At 53.7% G+C, this 14,309-nt stretch overlaps 3 protein-coding genes across 3 annotated transcripts in view; 2 read left to right on the top strand and 1 right to left on the bottom strand.

Moving 5' to 3' along the window:
- Positions 1–3,348, top strand: part of WDR45 (WD repeat domain 45) — a 4,531-nt gene extending 1,183 nt beyond the window's left edge. The window contains exons 3-10 of the mRNA XM_007959127.2: positions 393–497; positions 1,352–1,457; positions 1,584–1,678; positions 2,183–2,262; positions 2,375–2,583; positions 2,665–2,766; positions 2,847–2,992; positions 3,239–3,348. Of these exons, the coding sequence (XP_007957318.1) occupies positions 393–497; positions 1,352–1,457; positions 1,584–1,678; positions 2,183–2,262; positions 2,375–2,583; positions 2,665–2,766; positions 2,847–2,992; positions 3,239–3,348 (953 nt within the window). The remainder of the gene's footprint in view (positions 1–392; positions 498–1,351; positions 1,458–1,583; positions 1,679–2,182; positions 2,263–2,374; positions 2,584–2,664; positions 2,767–2,846; positions 2,993–3,238) is intronic.
- A 1,246-nt stretch (positions 3,349–4,594) lies between these two features.
- On the top strand, positions 4,595–7,058 carry PRAF2 (PRA1 domain family member 2). The gene is made up of 3 exons (XM_007959128.2): positions 4,595–4,773; positions 6,383–6,600; positions 6,919–7,058. The coding sequence occupies exons 1-3, from the start codon at positions 4,595–4,597 to the stop codon at positions 7,056–7,058; spliced, it is 537 nt and encodes a 178-aa protein (XP_007957319.1).
- Positions 7,059–9,156: 2,098 nt separating this feature from the next.
- CCDC120 (coiled-coil domain containing 120) overlaps positions 9,157–14,309 on the bottom strand; it is a 10,477-nt gene continuing 5,324 nt past the window's right edge. The window contains exons 3-9 of the mRNA XM_007959129.1: positions 13,810–13,950; positions 12,998–13,292; positions 12,549–12,611; positions 11,995–12,169; positions 11,764–11,862; positions 9,765–10,679; positions 9,157–9,271 (exon numbers count right to left, since the gene is read on the bottom strand). Coding sequence (XP_007957320.1) covers positions 9,157–9,271; positions 9,765–10,679; positions 11,764–11,862; positions 11,995–12,169; positions 12,549–12,611; positions 12,998–13,292; positions 13,810–13,950 — 1,803 coding nt within the window. The remainder of the gene's footprint in view (positions 9,272–9,764; positions 10,680–11,763; positions 11,863–11,994; positions 12,170–12,548; positions 12,612–12,997; positions 13,293–13,809; positions 13,951–14,309) is intronic.

A 14,309-nucleotide genomic window follows, 5' to 3' on the forward strand; every position in this document is an offset into this window, starting at 1 on the left:
GGTTCTTAGCACAGTAGTAAATAAGTTGTACATGGAGACCACTCAACCCAGGGTGACTCACCCACATACTCTGTGGAGATGCATCCCTTGGAGCAATCGACCACAGGGCACCAGAGGGGCAACATTCACATGGAGGAAATGCAGGACAAACAGGAGTGCATAACTATGAGGGGCATGGGGGGGCATTACTGAGAAGGAAGAGGAAGAGAGTGGGTTAGGATTGGGGATGGTAGTTGGGGAGTGAAACCAAATGTACACGGAATGTTGAATGTAAAGCTCTGCACTGTAAATTTGCACCTAAAGCACAATAAAAATAATTTTTTTTTTTAAAAAAAGAGAGATTGGGCTGGGCATTGGCTCCCACCCCTACTGACACCCTGGTCCCTTTCCAGACCATGAGCAGGTGGGCAGCATGGGCCTGGTGGAGATGCTGCACCGCTCCAACCTCCTGGCCCTGGTGGGTGGTGGTAGCAGTCCCAAGTTCTCAGAGATCTCAGGTAAGTGCTTTCATTCCAACCTTGGTCCAGATTCCCCAGACTCCTGGCTTCCCACAGGCATCCTGAGGCACTGGTAGGTGACAGTGTCAGAGCACCCCAGAGTCACAGAGGGAAGAGTGCAGCTCAAGAGTCTTGGTGTTTTGTTTTTATTTAGCAGTCTAAATAGAGTGCCTACTGTATGCCATATCTGTACCTATATAGTTCTTACTGTGAGCCTAGTACTGTTCTAAGCACTTTGTGTATCAACTCACTTGATCTTCTCAGTAGTAATCCCATATGGTAGGAAGTATCATTACCTTCATTTTTACAGATAAGGAAACTAAGAGCCAGAGGGGTTAAATGACTTGTCCAAGGTCACATAAGTAATAGGTTTTAAAATCTTGGAGCCATTGCCCTAACATTCCCTTGTCTTGACCCTCAAGCACCATCTTGTTTTAAGGGTTTTTCTTGTTAATCCCACCTGGACATGGCAAGAGTTGCCCTAGGTGAGTCACATAACCCTTAGATGCCTCACAGAAATCTCCTGAGGCTATAGACTGGGACCTTGCAGACTTCTGTTAAGGAAGGAAAGTTACAGGCCTGTGTCTGAGTCCTTACTTGGTTGCTGATGGGCTGTGAGATTTTTGGCCAGCCACTCAAACCTCCTGGAGCCTCAATTTCCTCATGTGCAAACTGTTCTAGAACTGATTCTCCCAGGGATCATGCCCACAGTGCTTATCTGTGTGAGGTTTATATTGGGTGTTTAGTGAAAGGTTAAGCAAGTGGGTTGAGGTTCCTTGGGGAGTAGGGGTGGATCCTATGTCACCAGGGCTGCCCCTCATCCTAAACCTTGGCCCCTGAAACCTGCCTGGCAGTGCTGATCTGGGATGATGCGCGGGAAGGCAAGGACTCCAAGGATAAGCTGGTGCTGGAGTTCACCTTCACCAAACCAGTGTTGGCCGTGCGTATGCGTCATGACAAGTGAGCCTGGGGGGAGGATGGGTGGGGCAGGGAGGAAAGAGGTCCCCACAGTAGGTGAGAGGGTTAGATGATCCTGGACAACTTGCCCTCCCCTCATGGCCATCTCATGTTGTGTGATGCCCCCAGGATTGTGATTGTGTTGAGGAACCGCATCTACGTGTACTCCTTCCCTGACAGTCCTCGAAAGCTGTTTGAGTTTGACACCCGGGACAACCCCAAGGGTGAGAGGACCTAGATTTTCAGGTGCAAGGATGGGTGGTAGTGGATGGGCAGAGGGACTGAGATGAAGAAGGAAAGGAAGGGACACACGCAAACTGGGAAGGAGAGTCAGGCGGGGAGAGTCTTTGGGCAGAGAGATGAGAAATACTCATACCCCCAGTCTTCCTATCCCTCAGCCAGTGTTCTCTCTCCCTACTCTCACCCCTGCCCCCCTCTCCTGGGTGCCTCGGGTGGCAGAACATACCTGGTGAAGACATGGATGGGGCTATCAGATCCTGGGCCTCCTGGGGCTTTATGGCAGCTTAGTTGAACCCACAGCTGCATGAGAAGGAAGAGGATCTGCCTAGCTGATGGGGGCACAGCCCTTGAGGGTTCCATATATAACATATAGCATGTCTGGCAGTCTGTCCATTTCTGCCCATTCTGAAACCCTGTGTGGCCCACTGCCCAACTCCCTGCCTCCACTTTACCAATCCACCCTGTATCTCTTCATCCTTACTCCCTAGGGCTCTGTGACCTCTGCCCCAGCCTGGAGAAACAACTAGTAGTGTTCCCTGGACACAAGTGTGGCAGTCTGCAGCTTGTGGTGAGCTATCCAGCAGGCAAGGGTGGGTAGGTGGGCGCGCTGGCTCTCCTTATGGACTCTTATCTCTCCCCTCCCCACTACCCCAGTGCCCAATTGCTGTCTCTTAACCCAGGACCTGGCAAGCACAAAGCCTGGCACTTCATCTGCTCCGTTTACCATCAATGCACATCAAAGTGATGTGGCCTGTGTGTCCCTGAACCAGCCAGGCACTGTAGTGGCCTCGGCCTCCCAGAAGGGCACGCTTATTCGCCTTTTTGACACACAGTCCAAGGAAAAACTGGTGGAACTGCGTCGAGGCACTGACCCTGCCACCCTTTACTGGTGAGCACAGAGTGTGCATGGTGGGTTGGTGACCCCATATCACATGCCATATGAGTATCACTGTGCTGATCCATCTTCCAGCATTAACTTCAGCCATGACTCCTCCTTCCTCTGCGCCTCCAGTGATAAGGGCACTGTCCATATCTTTGCTCTCAAGGACACCCGCCTCAACCGCCGCTCAGCGTGAGTACACTCTGCCCCTCCCTGCCTTGTTCCCCTCTTCCCTGTGTACCACACCTGGGCTTAGCCAGTGCTGCCTGCAGGCTGGCTCGTGTGGGCAAGGTGGGGCCTATGATTGGACAGTATGTGGACTCTCAATGGAGCCTTGCAAGCTTCACCGTGCCCGCTGAGTCTGCTTGCATCTGTGCCTTCGGTCGTAATACTTCTAAGAATGTCAACTCTGTCATTGGTGAGTGGAATTAGCATCTTGGGGGGGGGGGTACTGCATGGGCAAAGGCTGGAGTCAGACCTGAAAGAATTCAAGGGCCATGGGAAGCCTAAGGGGGCTGGAATGTGTGACTGAACTCCATCATCAATTAGGGGGTTGGCCCATGGGCAAAGGCCTGGAGGTAGACCCCAGCCCATGGGACCCCTGAGAGGATTGGAGTATGTGACTGTGGCTTAACATTTTACTGCTCCTCTTCCCCTCTTCCAGCCATCTGTGTAGATGGAACCTTCCACAAGTATGTCTTCACTCCTGATGGAAACTGCAACAGGGAAGCTTTCGACGTGTACCTTGACATCTGTGATGATGATGATTTTTGAGGACCCTGTGGACTGTACGAGGGACCTGCACTGGCAGGTGGCAGAGCTGAACCTTTGGCAAGGGGTGCTGTGGAAGCCACAGCTGGCAAACATTAAGGGGGTGCTCACTTTTCACGCAGTAGAGCTACATCTGAATAAACAGCTCACTCGGGTCCCCAAGCACTTCTTCCTGACTGCATGTCTGCAGGGTCAGGCCAGGGATCCAGGTAGGCAACCTATTCCCCCAGGCTTCTAGCCTGGAGGAGACCTCCAGGGACTCAGAGGGAGTGTTCTGACACAATCTGAGGGGATTAAAAACCTCTGGGAAAGAGATGGTCTCTAATGTGATGAATGTAAAGAAACAAACACTGCCATTGACCCTGAAGGACCAAGTAGAACTGCCCCATAGGGTTTCCAAGGCTGTAAATCTTTATGGAAGGAGACTGTTTCAACTTTTTCCTGCAGAGCAGCTGGTGATTCAAACTGACCTCTCAACTGAGCGCTTTGATCACTGTGCCACCAGGGCTCCTGCAAAAATAAGGAGCTCCTAATGGCACTTAAAGGAGCTCTGGTGGCATAGTGCCTAAGATATTTGACTGCTAACCAGAAGCGTGGTGGTTCAAACCCGCCAGCCACTCCTTAGAACGAAGACTGGGCCAGAGATACCAGCTTGGAAAACCAAAGAGGAGGTAGCTATGAGTCAGAATCCACTTCATGGCAGTGAATTTGGTTTTTGGTTTAATTGCATTTGGCTGGATCTCTGAGGTGGGGCCAGGAGGCGCAGGTGCTGAAAGGGCCCTGAAGGCGTTCCCAGGAGAGGTTTGAGCCTCTTGGATCCTGACAGGAAGTGGGATCAAGCTAGTTTCCTGGCAATCCTGGCAGTCTTGTCTCTCTAGTTTGTTTGTCTGTCTACCGCGAGGTTGAGCTGCCGCCAGCACCGCCTGGAGAAACAGCCCCCCGCCGCCCCCCCAAACACACACACACGCCCGCCCGCCCGCGGTGCCCTGCCTAGGGGTGGGTGGGGACTGGAAAGGGTGGGAGTTTCTCGCCTTGTGATGGAGGCTTGATTTCCCGGCGGTCTCTGCTGCCTTACTGCTCTGCGTGTTATTTGCGTTTCTGGTCACGTGGGTTCCCATCCCAGCGCAGTAGGGGTAGCCTCGGCCAAGCCAAGATTCTATCTCCCAGTGTCCTTCGCGGTGGCGCAGGGTGTACTGGGTGTTGTAGTCCGCCCGCCCATCTGGCTGGTCCAGCAACAGCGAGCTGCAGGATGTCGGAGGTGCGGCTGCCACCGCTACGCGCTCTAGACGACTTCGTTCTAGGCTCGGCACGTCTAGCGGCCCCTGATCTAGGCGACCCACAGCGATGGTGCCACCGCGTCATCAACAACCTCCTCTATTACCAAACCAACTACTTAATCTGCTTGGGCATCGGTCTTGCCCTGGCTGGGTGAGTGAGGGAAGTGCGAGTAGCTATCAGTTGGCCAGAGATGCCTGCAGGGCATGGAGGGTGGGCCCGAGGGTCATTGAGGACTAGAACGAGGGTGCCTTGAGAGGGATGCAAGGCCTAGGAGGGCAAATTCAGTAGAGACTGAAGACCTGAAGAGGAAACCTGAGGTCAGTGGAATGGGACACTTGAGATGGAACCTGATTAAGGAGGTCTTGTGGGGGCAGGGATAGAGCCTGGTTAAGGTGTGCCCTGGGGACTGGGGAGTGCCTGGGTGATGTGAAATTAATGGGCATGGCTACTAACCAAAGGGTTGTAAGTTTGAGCCCACCCAGAGGCACCTAGGAAGAAAGGCCTGGTGGTCTAATTCTATAAAATCAGCCATTGAAAATCCTGTGGAGCACAGTTCTACTCTGACATACACAGGAGGTTTTAGTTTGGAGGAGGATGGAGCCTGGGTAAAGAGGACTTAAGGAAGATGGAGGATCTAAAGGGTCAACTTGGGGAGGATGGAGAAAGCGTGGAACTGAAGGGAATAGAGGGCTGGGAGGGGGACCTGAGTATAAGGAGGGCCTGAAAGGATAGGTGAGTGACGGCGGGGGTGGGAGGTTTGGTGTCTTTGAATAATAATAAGTGCTTGATTAAGGCAGCCCCTGGAGGACTTAGGAGCCCTGGTGGCACAGTGGTTAAGCACTTAGCTGCTAACCAAAAAGTCAGTGGTTTGAACTCACCAGTCTCTCCACAAGAGAAAGATGTGATGTGGCAGTCTGCTTCCATAAAGATTTATAACCTTGGAAACTATGAGGCAGTTCTACTCTGTCCTATAGGGTCGCTGAGTTGGATTCAACTGGACAGCAATGGATTTGGTTTGGAGGTCTTAGGGCAAGGACAGGGACATGGAAATTTGAAGGGTTTGGAGGGTGGCCTTTGGAGGTTCTGGGCTTGGAGGGCAGTCTGGATGTGATTGGAATGTGCAGGGGAACTTTGATCCAAAGGAAGGACCCAAGTTTGGAAGCTCTAAACTAGAGAGGAATGAATAACTTGGAGGAAAGACTTGGGCAAGGTTGGAAGTCCTGAGTAGGGCTGAAGGTCTGGAAGGGATTCAAGCACGATGATGGAAGAAGAATCTATAGGAAATGGGAGCCTGGAGAGGGAGTTTGAAGGGAAAGGTTTGGAAGGGGGTTCCATCAGGACCGTGGGCCTAGAAAGGGAGAGGACAGAAGGCGTTTGGAAGAGGTATTTGCAGGAGCTAGGCCCAAAAGGGGAATTTAGGGGCAGTTTGGGAGGGGGCCTGGAGAGGGGCCCTATGAGAGTAGGGTCCGAAAGAAAGACCAAGGAAGGGTTGGGAGCCCAGGGATTTAGCGAGATGGGAGGGCCTGAAGGGAAAAATGGGACTGTAGGATTGACACAGAGGAGACGGGGGAAGCCAGGGGTCCCGGGAATTGGAAGTTTTGGAGGATGAACCTGTTGGAGACGGGAGTAGAGGGAGTATTTGAGAGCTGGAGGGCCAGGAGAGGGGGACCAAAGCTCTTGGGAACCCAGGATCAGGTGGATGGTGGGCCGGAAGGCCCTCTCCGCCTGCCGGTCTAGCTTCTTTCCCTTGTCCCTGCAGATACTGGCGCCCACTGCATATCCTCCTAAGCGCACTGGTAGTAGCGGTGGCGCTGGGCGTGCTTGTGTGGGCGGCTGAGACCCGCCCAGCCATGCGCCGTTTCCGACGCAGCCACCCTGCTGCCTGCCTGGCCGCTGTGCTTGCCATCAGCTTCCTCGTTCTCTGGGCCGTGGGAGGCGCTTGCACCTTCCTGCTCGGCATCGCGGGGCCTGTACTCGGTGAGTTTTCACTACCCTGGGAGATGCCGGAAGCGGCCAGCGCATGCGCACGGCGCCAGGCCCACCCTGCCTTGACTTCTGCCCACGCCCCGTTACAAAGTGCCTTCCAGGGCTCCCTCTTTTCATTACTATGCGCCGCCCTCCGGCCCCCACCCCCCGCGTCTTACTGGGCTACTTTTTCAGGGCCAGAGGCAGCCTGTCCACTCACCACTCCATTGGCCAGCCTGTGTCCCAATTCCCCTCTGTGGGCCCCGATTGGCTGCAGGCTGATTCCCTCCTGTCCATTACTGATCCCACTCCTCTTCGTATCTCCCACAGTGATCCTTGTGCACGCCTCGCTGCGCCTGCGCAACCTCAAAAACAAGCTTGAGAACAACATGGAGAGCATTGGTCTCAAGCGGACGCCCATGGGGCTGCTACTAGAGGCGTTGGGACAAGAGCAGGAGGCTGGATCCTAGGGGCTTGGGGATCTGCACCCCGGACCTGAAAAACACCATATACAACCCAGCCAGAACCAGGGACCCAGAGTTCTTTGCCAGCTAACATAGTAGCCCCTGCCCAGTCCAGAAAGCAGGATATCCGCATCCTGTCCCTGGGTCCAAAACTGGGATATCGCCCACACCCAGCCCTGAGAGACCAGAATCTCCTCTAACCCTAAGCCTGGGGCCAAGCCAGAGCCACCGAAAGTGGGGCTTGGAGACTGGAGTATGCACAGCCAACCTGAAACTCAAGACCCAGAGGCACTTATCCCCCCAATCCAAATCTGAAACCCACGCTTCTACAGTTCTCAGCCCCAAAGCTGAGATCTGGGACTACAGAATTCTCAAATCTTGAACCCAGGACCAAGGCTTTTCCAGACCCTACCTCAGCTCTGGACCCAGGTCAAGGCATTGCCAAATCCTGAAGCAAGAACCAGGTGTTCCCAGCCCCCACTGGGTATAGAGCTCAGGCATCCTAACCCTGTTGAATCCTTGGTCCCAAGTAACCCCAACCCTCACCACTCACATCCCTCCAGCTCTGCTTAGAAACCCTGCCCCTTCCCCCAAAGTTCCACAGTGGTGAGGACCAAGGGGTGGGATGGGGAGGGGTAGGCACCTACTTGGAATGGGGCATATATATCAGTGTTGCTGCAACAATAAAGGCTGTTGCATCTCTCAAGCCAATATTTTAGCCTCCTGGGTAGAGTCCTTGGGTGTTTCAATGGACAGAAGTGGCCTTCTGCTTTTTAATTCTACTAAAACCTCTTCCTGACAGGGTCTGTTTATCAAATACGTGAGTTGAAGGGATGATCTCTGAGGCCCTTCTTCAAACCTGTTCTCTCTGGAGAGGCATTAAAGCATGAAGTAGTTAAGGCATGAAATGTTTACCATCCTTTGTATTACTCAGGGTTCTTCTTTGGGGTTGGCTTGGAATCTGAGAGCAGAAAAGCAAAGAAGCTCCAAATCGCAAAGCATGTAAAGCCAAAACATGTTGTTATAGGCGTTTCTGCAGTGTTAGATTTTTTTCCCCTGTAAAAATATTTTAAAATAATATATTATCTGGTCTCAATTAAAGGCATGAGCCCTCAAGGCAGAACAGATAGAGGAGCAACACATGGATTCAGTTTACACATTTATTATAGAAATCCCCTTCCAGTGTGGGTAGTGTCTTGGGCCCAGACCCGTTGGTACAAAAAGAAAAGTTTAAACACCAGCTAAAGGGGGTAGTAGGAGCCCCAGCTCCAGAAAGTCACAGACAGGTATCATAGAAAACACAGCTTGTGTGGATTTGTTTAAAAAGTGGGTGGAAGGAAAGCCAAAGAAGACGTGACGTGGCCTGTGGCCAGAGGTCACTAGAGGATTTCACTGGTATCTACCAGATGCCAGGTTCAACCACTACAGCATCCCCTGCCCACATACAACATAACCTATGACTGCCCTTCCCACTCCTCAGGAGCCTCCTGGTTGGGGATGGTCAGCAAAGCCTACTACCAAAGGCTTTCCCATCTCACCCTGTGTGGGCAGAGGCAGTGGGCATAGTTAGGGGCTCCTTCATGTACCCCTGGGTGTGGGAAAATGAACATAAGCCCCCCCCATCCCCAAGGACTGCTCTGGTGGTGGGTGGTAGGGAGTTTTGTTCACACTGGAGTCTCCCTGCTGCCCAGAACAGGGCCCTGAGACCCTATATGGTTCATTTCATTAAAGGGGTTCCTGAAAGGACCAGGGGGCAGGAATGAAGCCAATCAGGACAAGATCACAGTTTCCCTTTTATAAAACGTCTAGTGTTAGGGGAAGACAGTGAAGATCTAAATCACAACTGTAAACAGAAATGGAGGAGGGGCTTAGAGTCTCCATTACAACATCCTCCTCTTTTAAGCTAGCTGAGGCCTCCCAGCCGCCAGCACAGTGTGAAAGTAGGATGTCAGACACCTTCCTAGGTCCACAGGGAGTCAGGGGCCTTGAAAGGTCAGCTTGGCACCCAGGACTGAGAGCAAACAAACCCCAGGGTTCAGCGAGGTCAGCTGTGTGCTCCCCAGGTGGCAGTCATGCCCAGGTCAACAAGGGGCCTATCAAGGGGTCAGACCAGTGTCCCTGGGGTCTGGGGGTCAGAACTGGAGGATTGCTCCCCCTCTAACGTCAGGTCACTTAAACGAGTACTCAGCTCCGGGGGGTACAGGAAGTCCGCGTAGTATCTTTAGAAGGGGTAGCAGGAATCCGGAGGATAGGTTGAAGAAGATGAAGAGAGGAAAAGACAGACATGACACAGAGAAAGAGGAAGAGGCTCGTTAAAGAGGTGGAGGCAGGCACGAGACAGAGCACTTTGGGGTTCCCAAGCATGGGGCATGGAGAACAGAGGAAGAGAAAGATGAAGGGGACAGGATGCCCCTTCCTCCCAGCACCCTGATTTCAAGGCTCATTTTCAGCTGACATGCACTGGTTGTTAAATCGTTAAAATTATACAGCTTGGTAAAGAAATGCAGCTACCAACACCCAAGAAAGCCCTTCACTGGGACCCTGTGGACTAATGCAGGACATTAACAGCACGTGAACTAGTTAGGCTGGTGCTGCAGCTAGATTCCTTGTGGTCCAAGTCATTAGCTCTTACGAGTAGCTGCTCCCTGGCCTGGATGTCTTCGCCATCTGCCTCAAGAGACCCCTACCCATCAATAAAAGCACCCCCCATACCTGCTGGAGACAGGGGGCGCTGTGAAACTCCTTGAGTGTGGGAGCGGTGCCTGGCTGGGGGTCCCGTACAGCGCCTGGCCCACCTCATAGCAGCGGACATGGAGGAAGGGTTGGTGTGGTGGGCCCATGTGGGGAAACACAGACCGGCGTTGGGGCCCTGCAGCCAGTCCCGAGTTCCGGATGTACCAGTCCCGTAGCCCCTCCAATGCAAGGTTCTTGTGGCCGCTGCGCTCACCAGCCAGGGGGATACGGGTGGGTGGGGGCATCCACAGCAGAGGGGTTGGATGCACCTCCGGACCCTCAGAGGCCTCCAGGGGCAGGCCACTGGGCTTGGTGCGGGTGGCACGGGCATGAGGGTCCTTGCTGCGGAGGAGGGGACTGCTGCCGTCAGCTGCATACACAGGTGGTGAGCCTGGGAGCATGGTGAGGGGCCCATCCCGGCGGGAGAGGGGTCCTGGGACCTCAGCTGCAGGTAGCAGCTCCCCCCAACCTGCCCCGCCACTACCACGGGGCAGGCCCCGTTCCAGTGAATAGTCCAAGAGGAAGTCCCCACACATAGGTAGGTGCCTGGGGGCCCCACGGGAGGCTGGGGCAGCTGAGCTGGGCCGAGCAGCCCGGGGAGGGTCTGGAGGGCCAGCTGTACGAGAGGAGAAGGCAGGAGCTGGTTGGGGGTGCTCATACAGCACCTCACTACTCTTACAGACCGGGGGAACAGCAGCAGGGGGATGCAAAGGAGCAGGCAGGGAGCCAGCTCCCCCACCAGCTGCCCGGTCCACGAGCAGGGCCTCAGAGCTGTTGCTGCGGCGGGTACGAGCTGCGAAGAGGGAGGTGTGGTCGGAGGCAGGGTCTGCCCGGGGGAAGCCCATCTGGGAGTCCTGGCTGCCAGACCATTGACGAGAATGGAGGCCTTCGGGTCTGGGGATGCAGAGGCAGGGGCAATGGGAATAGCGTCAGAAAAAAAAATTAAGCAGATAGGCTGAGTGCTCTCCCTAGCTCATCTCTTTCTGAGCCTTCATTTCCACATCTCCAAAATGGGCCAGTATTAGAAACTGTGTATGAAGGTGTCAGGTACCAGACAGCAAAGGTTCTATGAAACAGGGGAGTAAGAAATGTATGGTGGGTGGAGGGGTGGTCCTGGGGCTGAGGGCTAGAGAGGAAACGCTAGCAGAAGAGGGGCCTGACAGAGGGCTCTTCCTAATACACTTGACGGCTGTATCCCCTGTTGAGACCCATCTCATGGTTCCCTACTGCCTCTAGAATGAAGTCCTAATCATTAGGCCTGGAGTTTAAGAGCCCTCCTGAACTCTGTTCCACAATGTGTATGAACCATCCAAAATTATCATTCCCAACAGCTACCATTCACAGACTGTAAGCTCCAAAGGACAGAGACTTTGTTTATTTACTGCCTGAGACAATCTATAACAGAGACCAAACCCACTGCCATCAAGTCAATTCCAATTCATAGAAACCCTATAGGGCAGAATAGAAGTGCCCCATAGGCTTTCTAAGGCTGTAAATCTTTACGGAAGCAGATTGTCACATCTTTCTCCCACAGAGTGGCTGGTGAGTTCAAACCACCAATCTTCTGGTTAGCAGCCCAATGCTTTAACTACAGTGCCACCAGAGCGCCCGAGACAAACTAGGCACATGTAAAAGCCCTGATTTCTTAGCAGATAGTGGGTCATAACAACCGTTAACTGTTGTGCCTACAATGTCTTTCAAAGGCAGAAATTCTTGTGCCCATTTCACAAATGAGGAGACAAAAGTTCAGAGAAGGAAAAATATTTGTACAAAATGCACAGAAAATCCCATACTCAAACTTTAGTGCTTCTGCTCTAAATCTCCACCCCATTCTTCTCTACCAGGACAACTCCTATTCAACTTTCAAAGCCCTGCCTCCCATGTCCCACACCTTTTGATAATGCTGTCCCCAATACCTCCAGTTAAAACTAACGGTTCCCTCCTCTGATCCTCAAACCCATTCTCAGAGTCCCCTTACTTGCAGAGCTGGGGGCCAGTGCCCCGGGTGAGGACAGGGGTGGCAGGCACACTTCGCCCCTCAAAACTTGAGGCACTCCTGGGCAGTGAGCGTGTGGGGCTAAACAGAGACAGGCAGGCCCAGTTGGGGCCCAGATTAGAGACCATACCCACCAGCAGGCCCTCTTGTCAGCCCAAGCTCAGGATTCCATTCCTGACTCATGGGGAAGGGAGGGTAGGGGATCACCCTCACCTGGTGGGGCTGGCCACAGAGTTCCGCCGGCTCTTCAGATCCCCATAAAGATCTGATGATGGTAGTTTCCATGGGGCTCGCCGCTCAGGGCTGCCCCCAGATACTGCCCGCAGCTGGTCCCAGGCCTTGGGTGGTGAAGGGCGCTCAGCCAGAGGAAAGCAGCCATGGGGCTCCTCTGAATAGAAGGAATAAAGTGGGGGAAGAAGTCAGTGACAGGGGGTCCACAGCGAGCAAGACAGCTTGGGGACCAAGCAAAAGGTAGAGGCTAGGTAAGTAGTGGAAGTATAAAGATCTGGGACAGGGTTAAGTCAGCTGAGGAGGAGCTAAAGGATGAGGCAGGGCAACAAGGGGAGGGAAGGGGCTGCTAGGTATGGAATAGAGCTGAGGAAGCAGGGATGGGATGAAGCTAAGATGGGAGCCCCTCGCAGGAAGATGGGGCGTGGCTAAGGAGGAACAGGTGGAACTGAAGAGGTAAGAAGGGGCTGAGCATCAATGAATGGGCCATGGGACATAGAAAGGGGTTGGGGGCATGCCTGGGAGATAGGAGTCCTCACCATTATCATGGCTGGCCCCAGACTCTGAAAGGGAGCTGCTCTCTGAGTGCAGAACTACGTCCTCTACAGGTGAGAAGGGGGAGAACCGGGCCTAACAATCCAAGGCCTGGGTACCATCCCCTTACACCATTGGAGGGGCTCTGCTTATCACCACCTTCTGAACGTGTTTCCTCCCCAACCTGTTCCCCTGCCAAGAATGCACTTTTACCTCAGTCCAAAACCAGGTTCCTTACTTCCCTCATGCCTACCAGCCAGTTCTCAATGGTCCCGCCCCTCCCAAGAGCCAACTTATCTCAAGTCTTCTTACTTGTTGGGCCCGTTAAGTTCTACCTACCTCCCTGTCTTCATTGGCTTTTCACCCATCCCACCCCTACAAGCCCATCAGCCAGTATCCATTCACTGAGCCCACTCTCCCACTTTCACTGGTGGGATGACGGGACCAAACTCACCTTGACTTAGCTGAGCAAGGCGTGTGCCCAGGCAGACTCCCTGGGTGGTGATAACTGCCCCCGTGGACAGCGGCAGTGGCTGGGGTGATGGGAGCACTGGGAGGCCAAGGCAGGCCCGCACATCCCCGAGCTGTGCCTCCAGCTCGTGCAGCCTCCGCAGTGCATCTGCCTGGACCTGGCGCCGGCGCCGACGCTGCTCAGCACTCAGCTCAGGGGCCAGGGCCAGGCGGTGGGCAGCTGCTGCAATCTGCTGCTGCACTGACACCTCGCGCTCCAGGGCCTCAAGAGCCAGCTCCTGTGGGGCCCACCCAAAAGGGGTGGGACAGGACCAAATGTTGGAAATAGCCAAAGACTGGGACAATCCGTGGCACAGCCCATCTAGATTGTAGATGGGGCCTGCTCTTCCTAGGGGTGGAGCTTATCTTGACCAGGGGTGGGCCTATTCTTTGATGGGTAGAGCTTATTCACCCTGTGGGGGCAGGCCCTATCTGGATTAGGGGCTAGGCCTGTTCATCTTCCTTGGGGTGGGAGGCCTATCCTGACTGACTTAAGGACCAGCATAATCTTGGAGGTGGGGTTTATCATGCCTAAAGGCAGGGCTAGCCAATCTTAGGACTTGCTGCTCTACCTTCCCCTAGGGACCACTGTACCCCTTATTCTTAGAACCCGCCTCCCTAAACCCTTTTCCTTCTCAGCTTAGCCTCTCCCTGCCCTGTACTCAACCCCTACTCTGCCTTTGTTTTCCTCCAGGCTGCTCCTCCTCTATACCTGTTCCCTCCCCTCATATCATCTTGCTCTCTAAGTCCCCTTACCTCAGCTGGGCACAAGGAGTGGTGTGCTGGGTTGGGGTGCGATGGAGGGTAGGTGCGGGCTGCAGGGGGCTGCCGTCGGACCAACTGTGGCCGTTCACCAGGCTCCAGGGGGCATTCAGGGGGAAGCTGGCCAGTTAGTTTCTGGGTAGGGGAAGGAGTCAGAAACTACCAAGAATTACTTGTAGGGAGGGGATGGGGCAAAGCAGTAATGAATTCAAAAACTAAGTGGTCTGACTAGGAGCCTGGCCCTGTTCAGCACCGCACACGTTATTTCTCTTTCTCCTCATGATATCTCCATAAGGCAGGTATACAGTATAGATTCTCAGCCACTCAATGGCCCAAATCCCTGGGGAAATGGGGATGGAGAGGATGGGGAGACCTAATTTGGAAGCTAAAAAATTTTATAAAGGCTTCAACAAGATAGAAAATAACAAATGCTGGCAAGATTGTGGAGAGATTGGGACTCTCATACACTGCTGGTGGGACTGTAAAATGGTACA

This window comes from Orycteropus afer, unplaced genomic scaffold (genome assembly GCF_000298275.1).
Source record: "Orycteropus afer afer isolate SDZICR_OR568_19922 unplaced genomic scaffold, OryAfe1.0 scaffold01531, whole genome shotgun sequence".
Classification (NCBI taxonomy): Eukaryota; Metazoa; Chordata; class Mammalia; order Tubulidentata; family Orycteropodidae; genus Orycteropus; species Orycteropus afer.

What these genes read in the sequence shown, in the direction of transcription:
- PRAF2 (XM_007959128.2), top strand. Translation starts at nt 4,595, where the DNA reads ATGTCGGAGGTGCGGCTGCCACCGCTACGCGCTCTAGACGACTTCGTT. An exon ending in ATCGGTCTTGCCCTGGCTGG is followed by an intron (nt 4,774 to 6,382) that starts GTGAGTGAGGGA and finishes TTGTCCCTGCAG; the next exon opens with ATACTGGCGCCCACTGCATA. An exon ending in CATCGCGGGGCCTGTACTCG is followed by an intron (nt 6,601 to 6,918) that starts GTGAGTTTTCAC and finishes TATCTCCCACAG; the next exon opens with TGATCCTTGTGCACGCCTCG.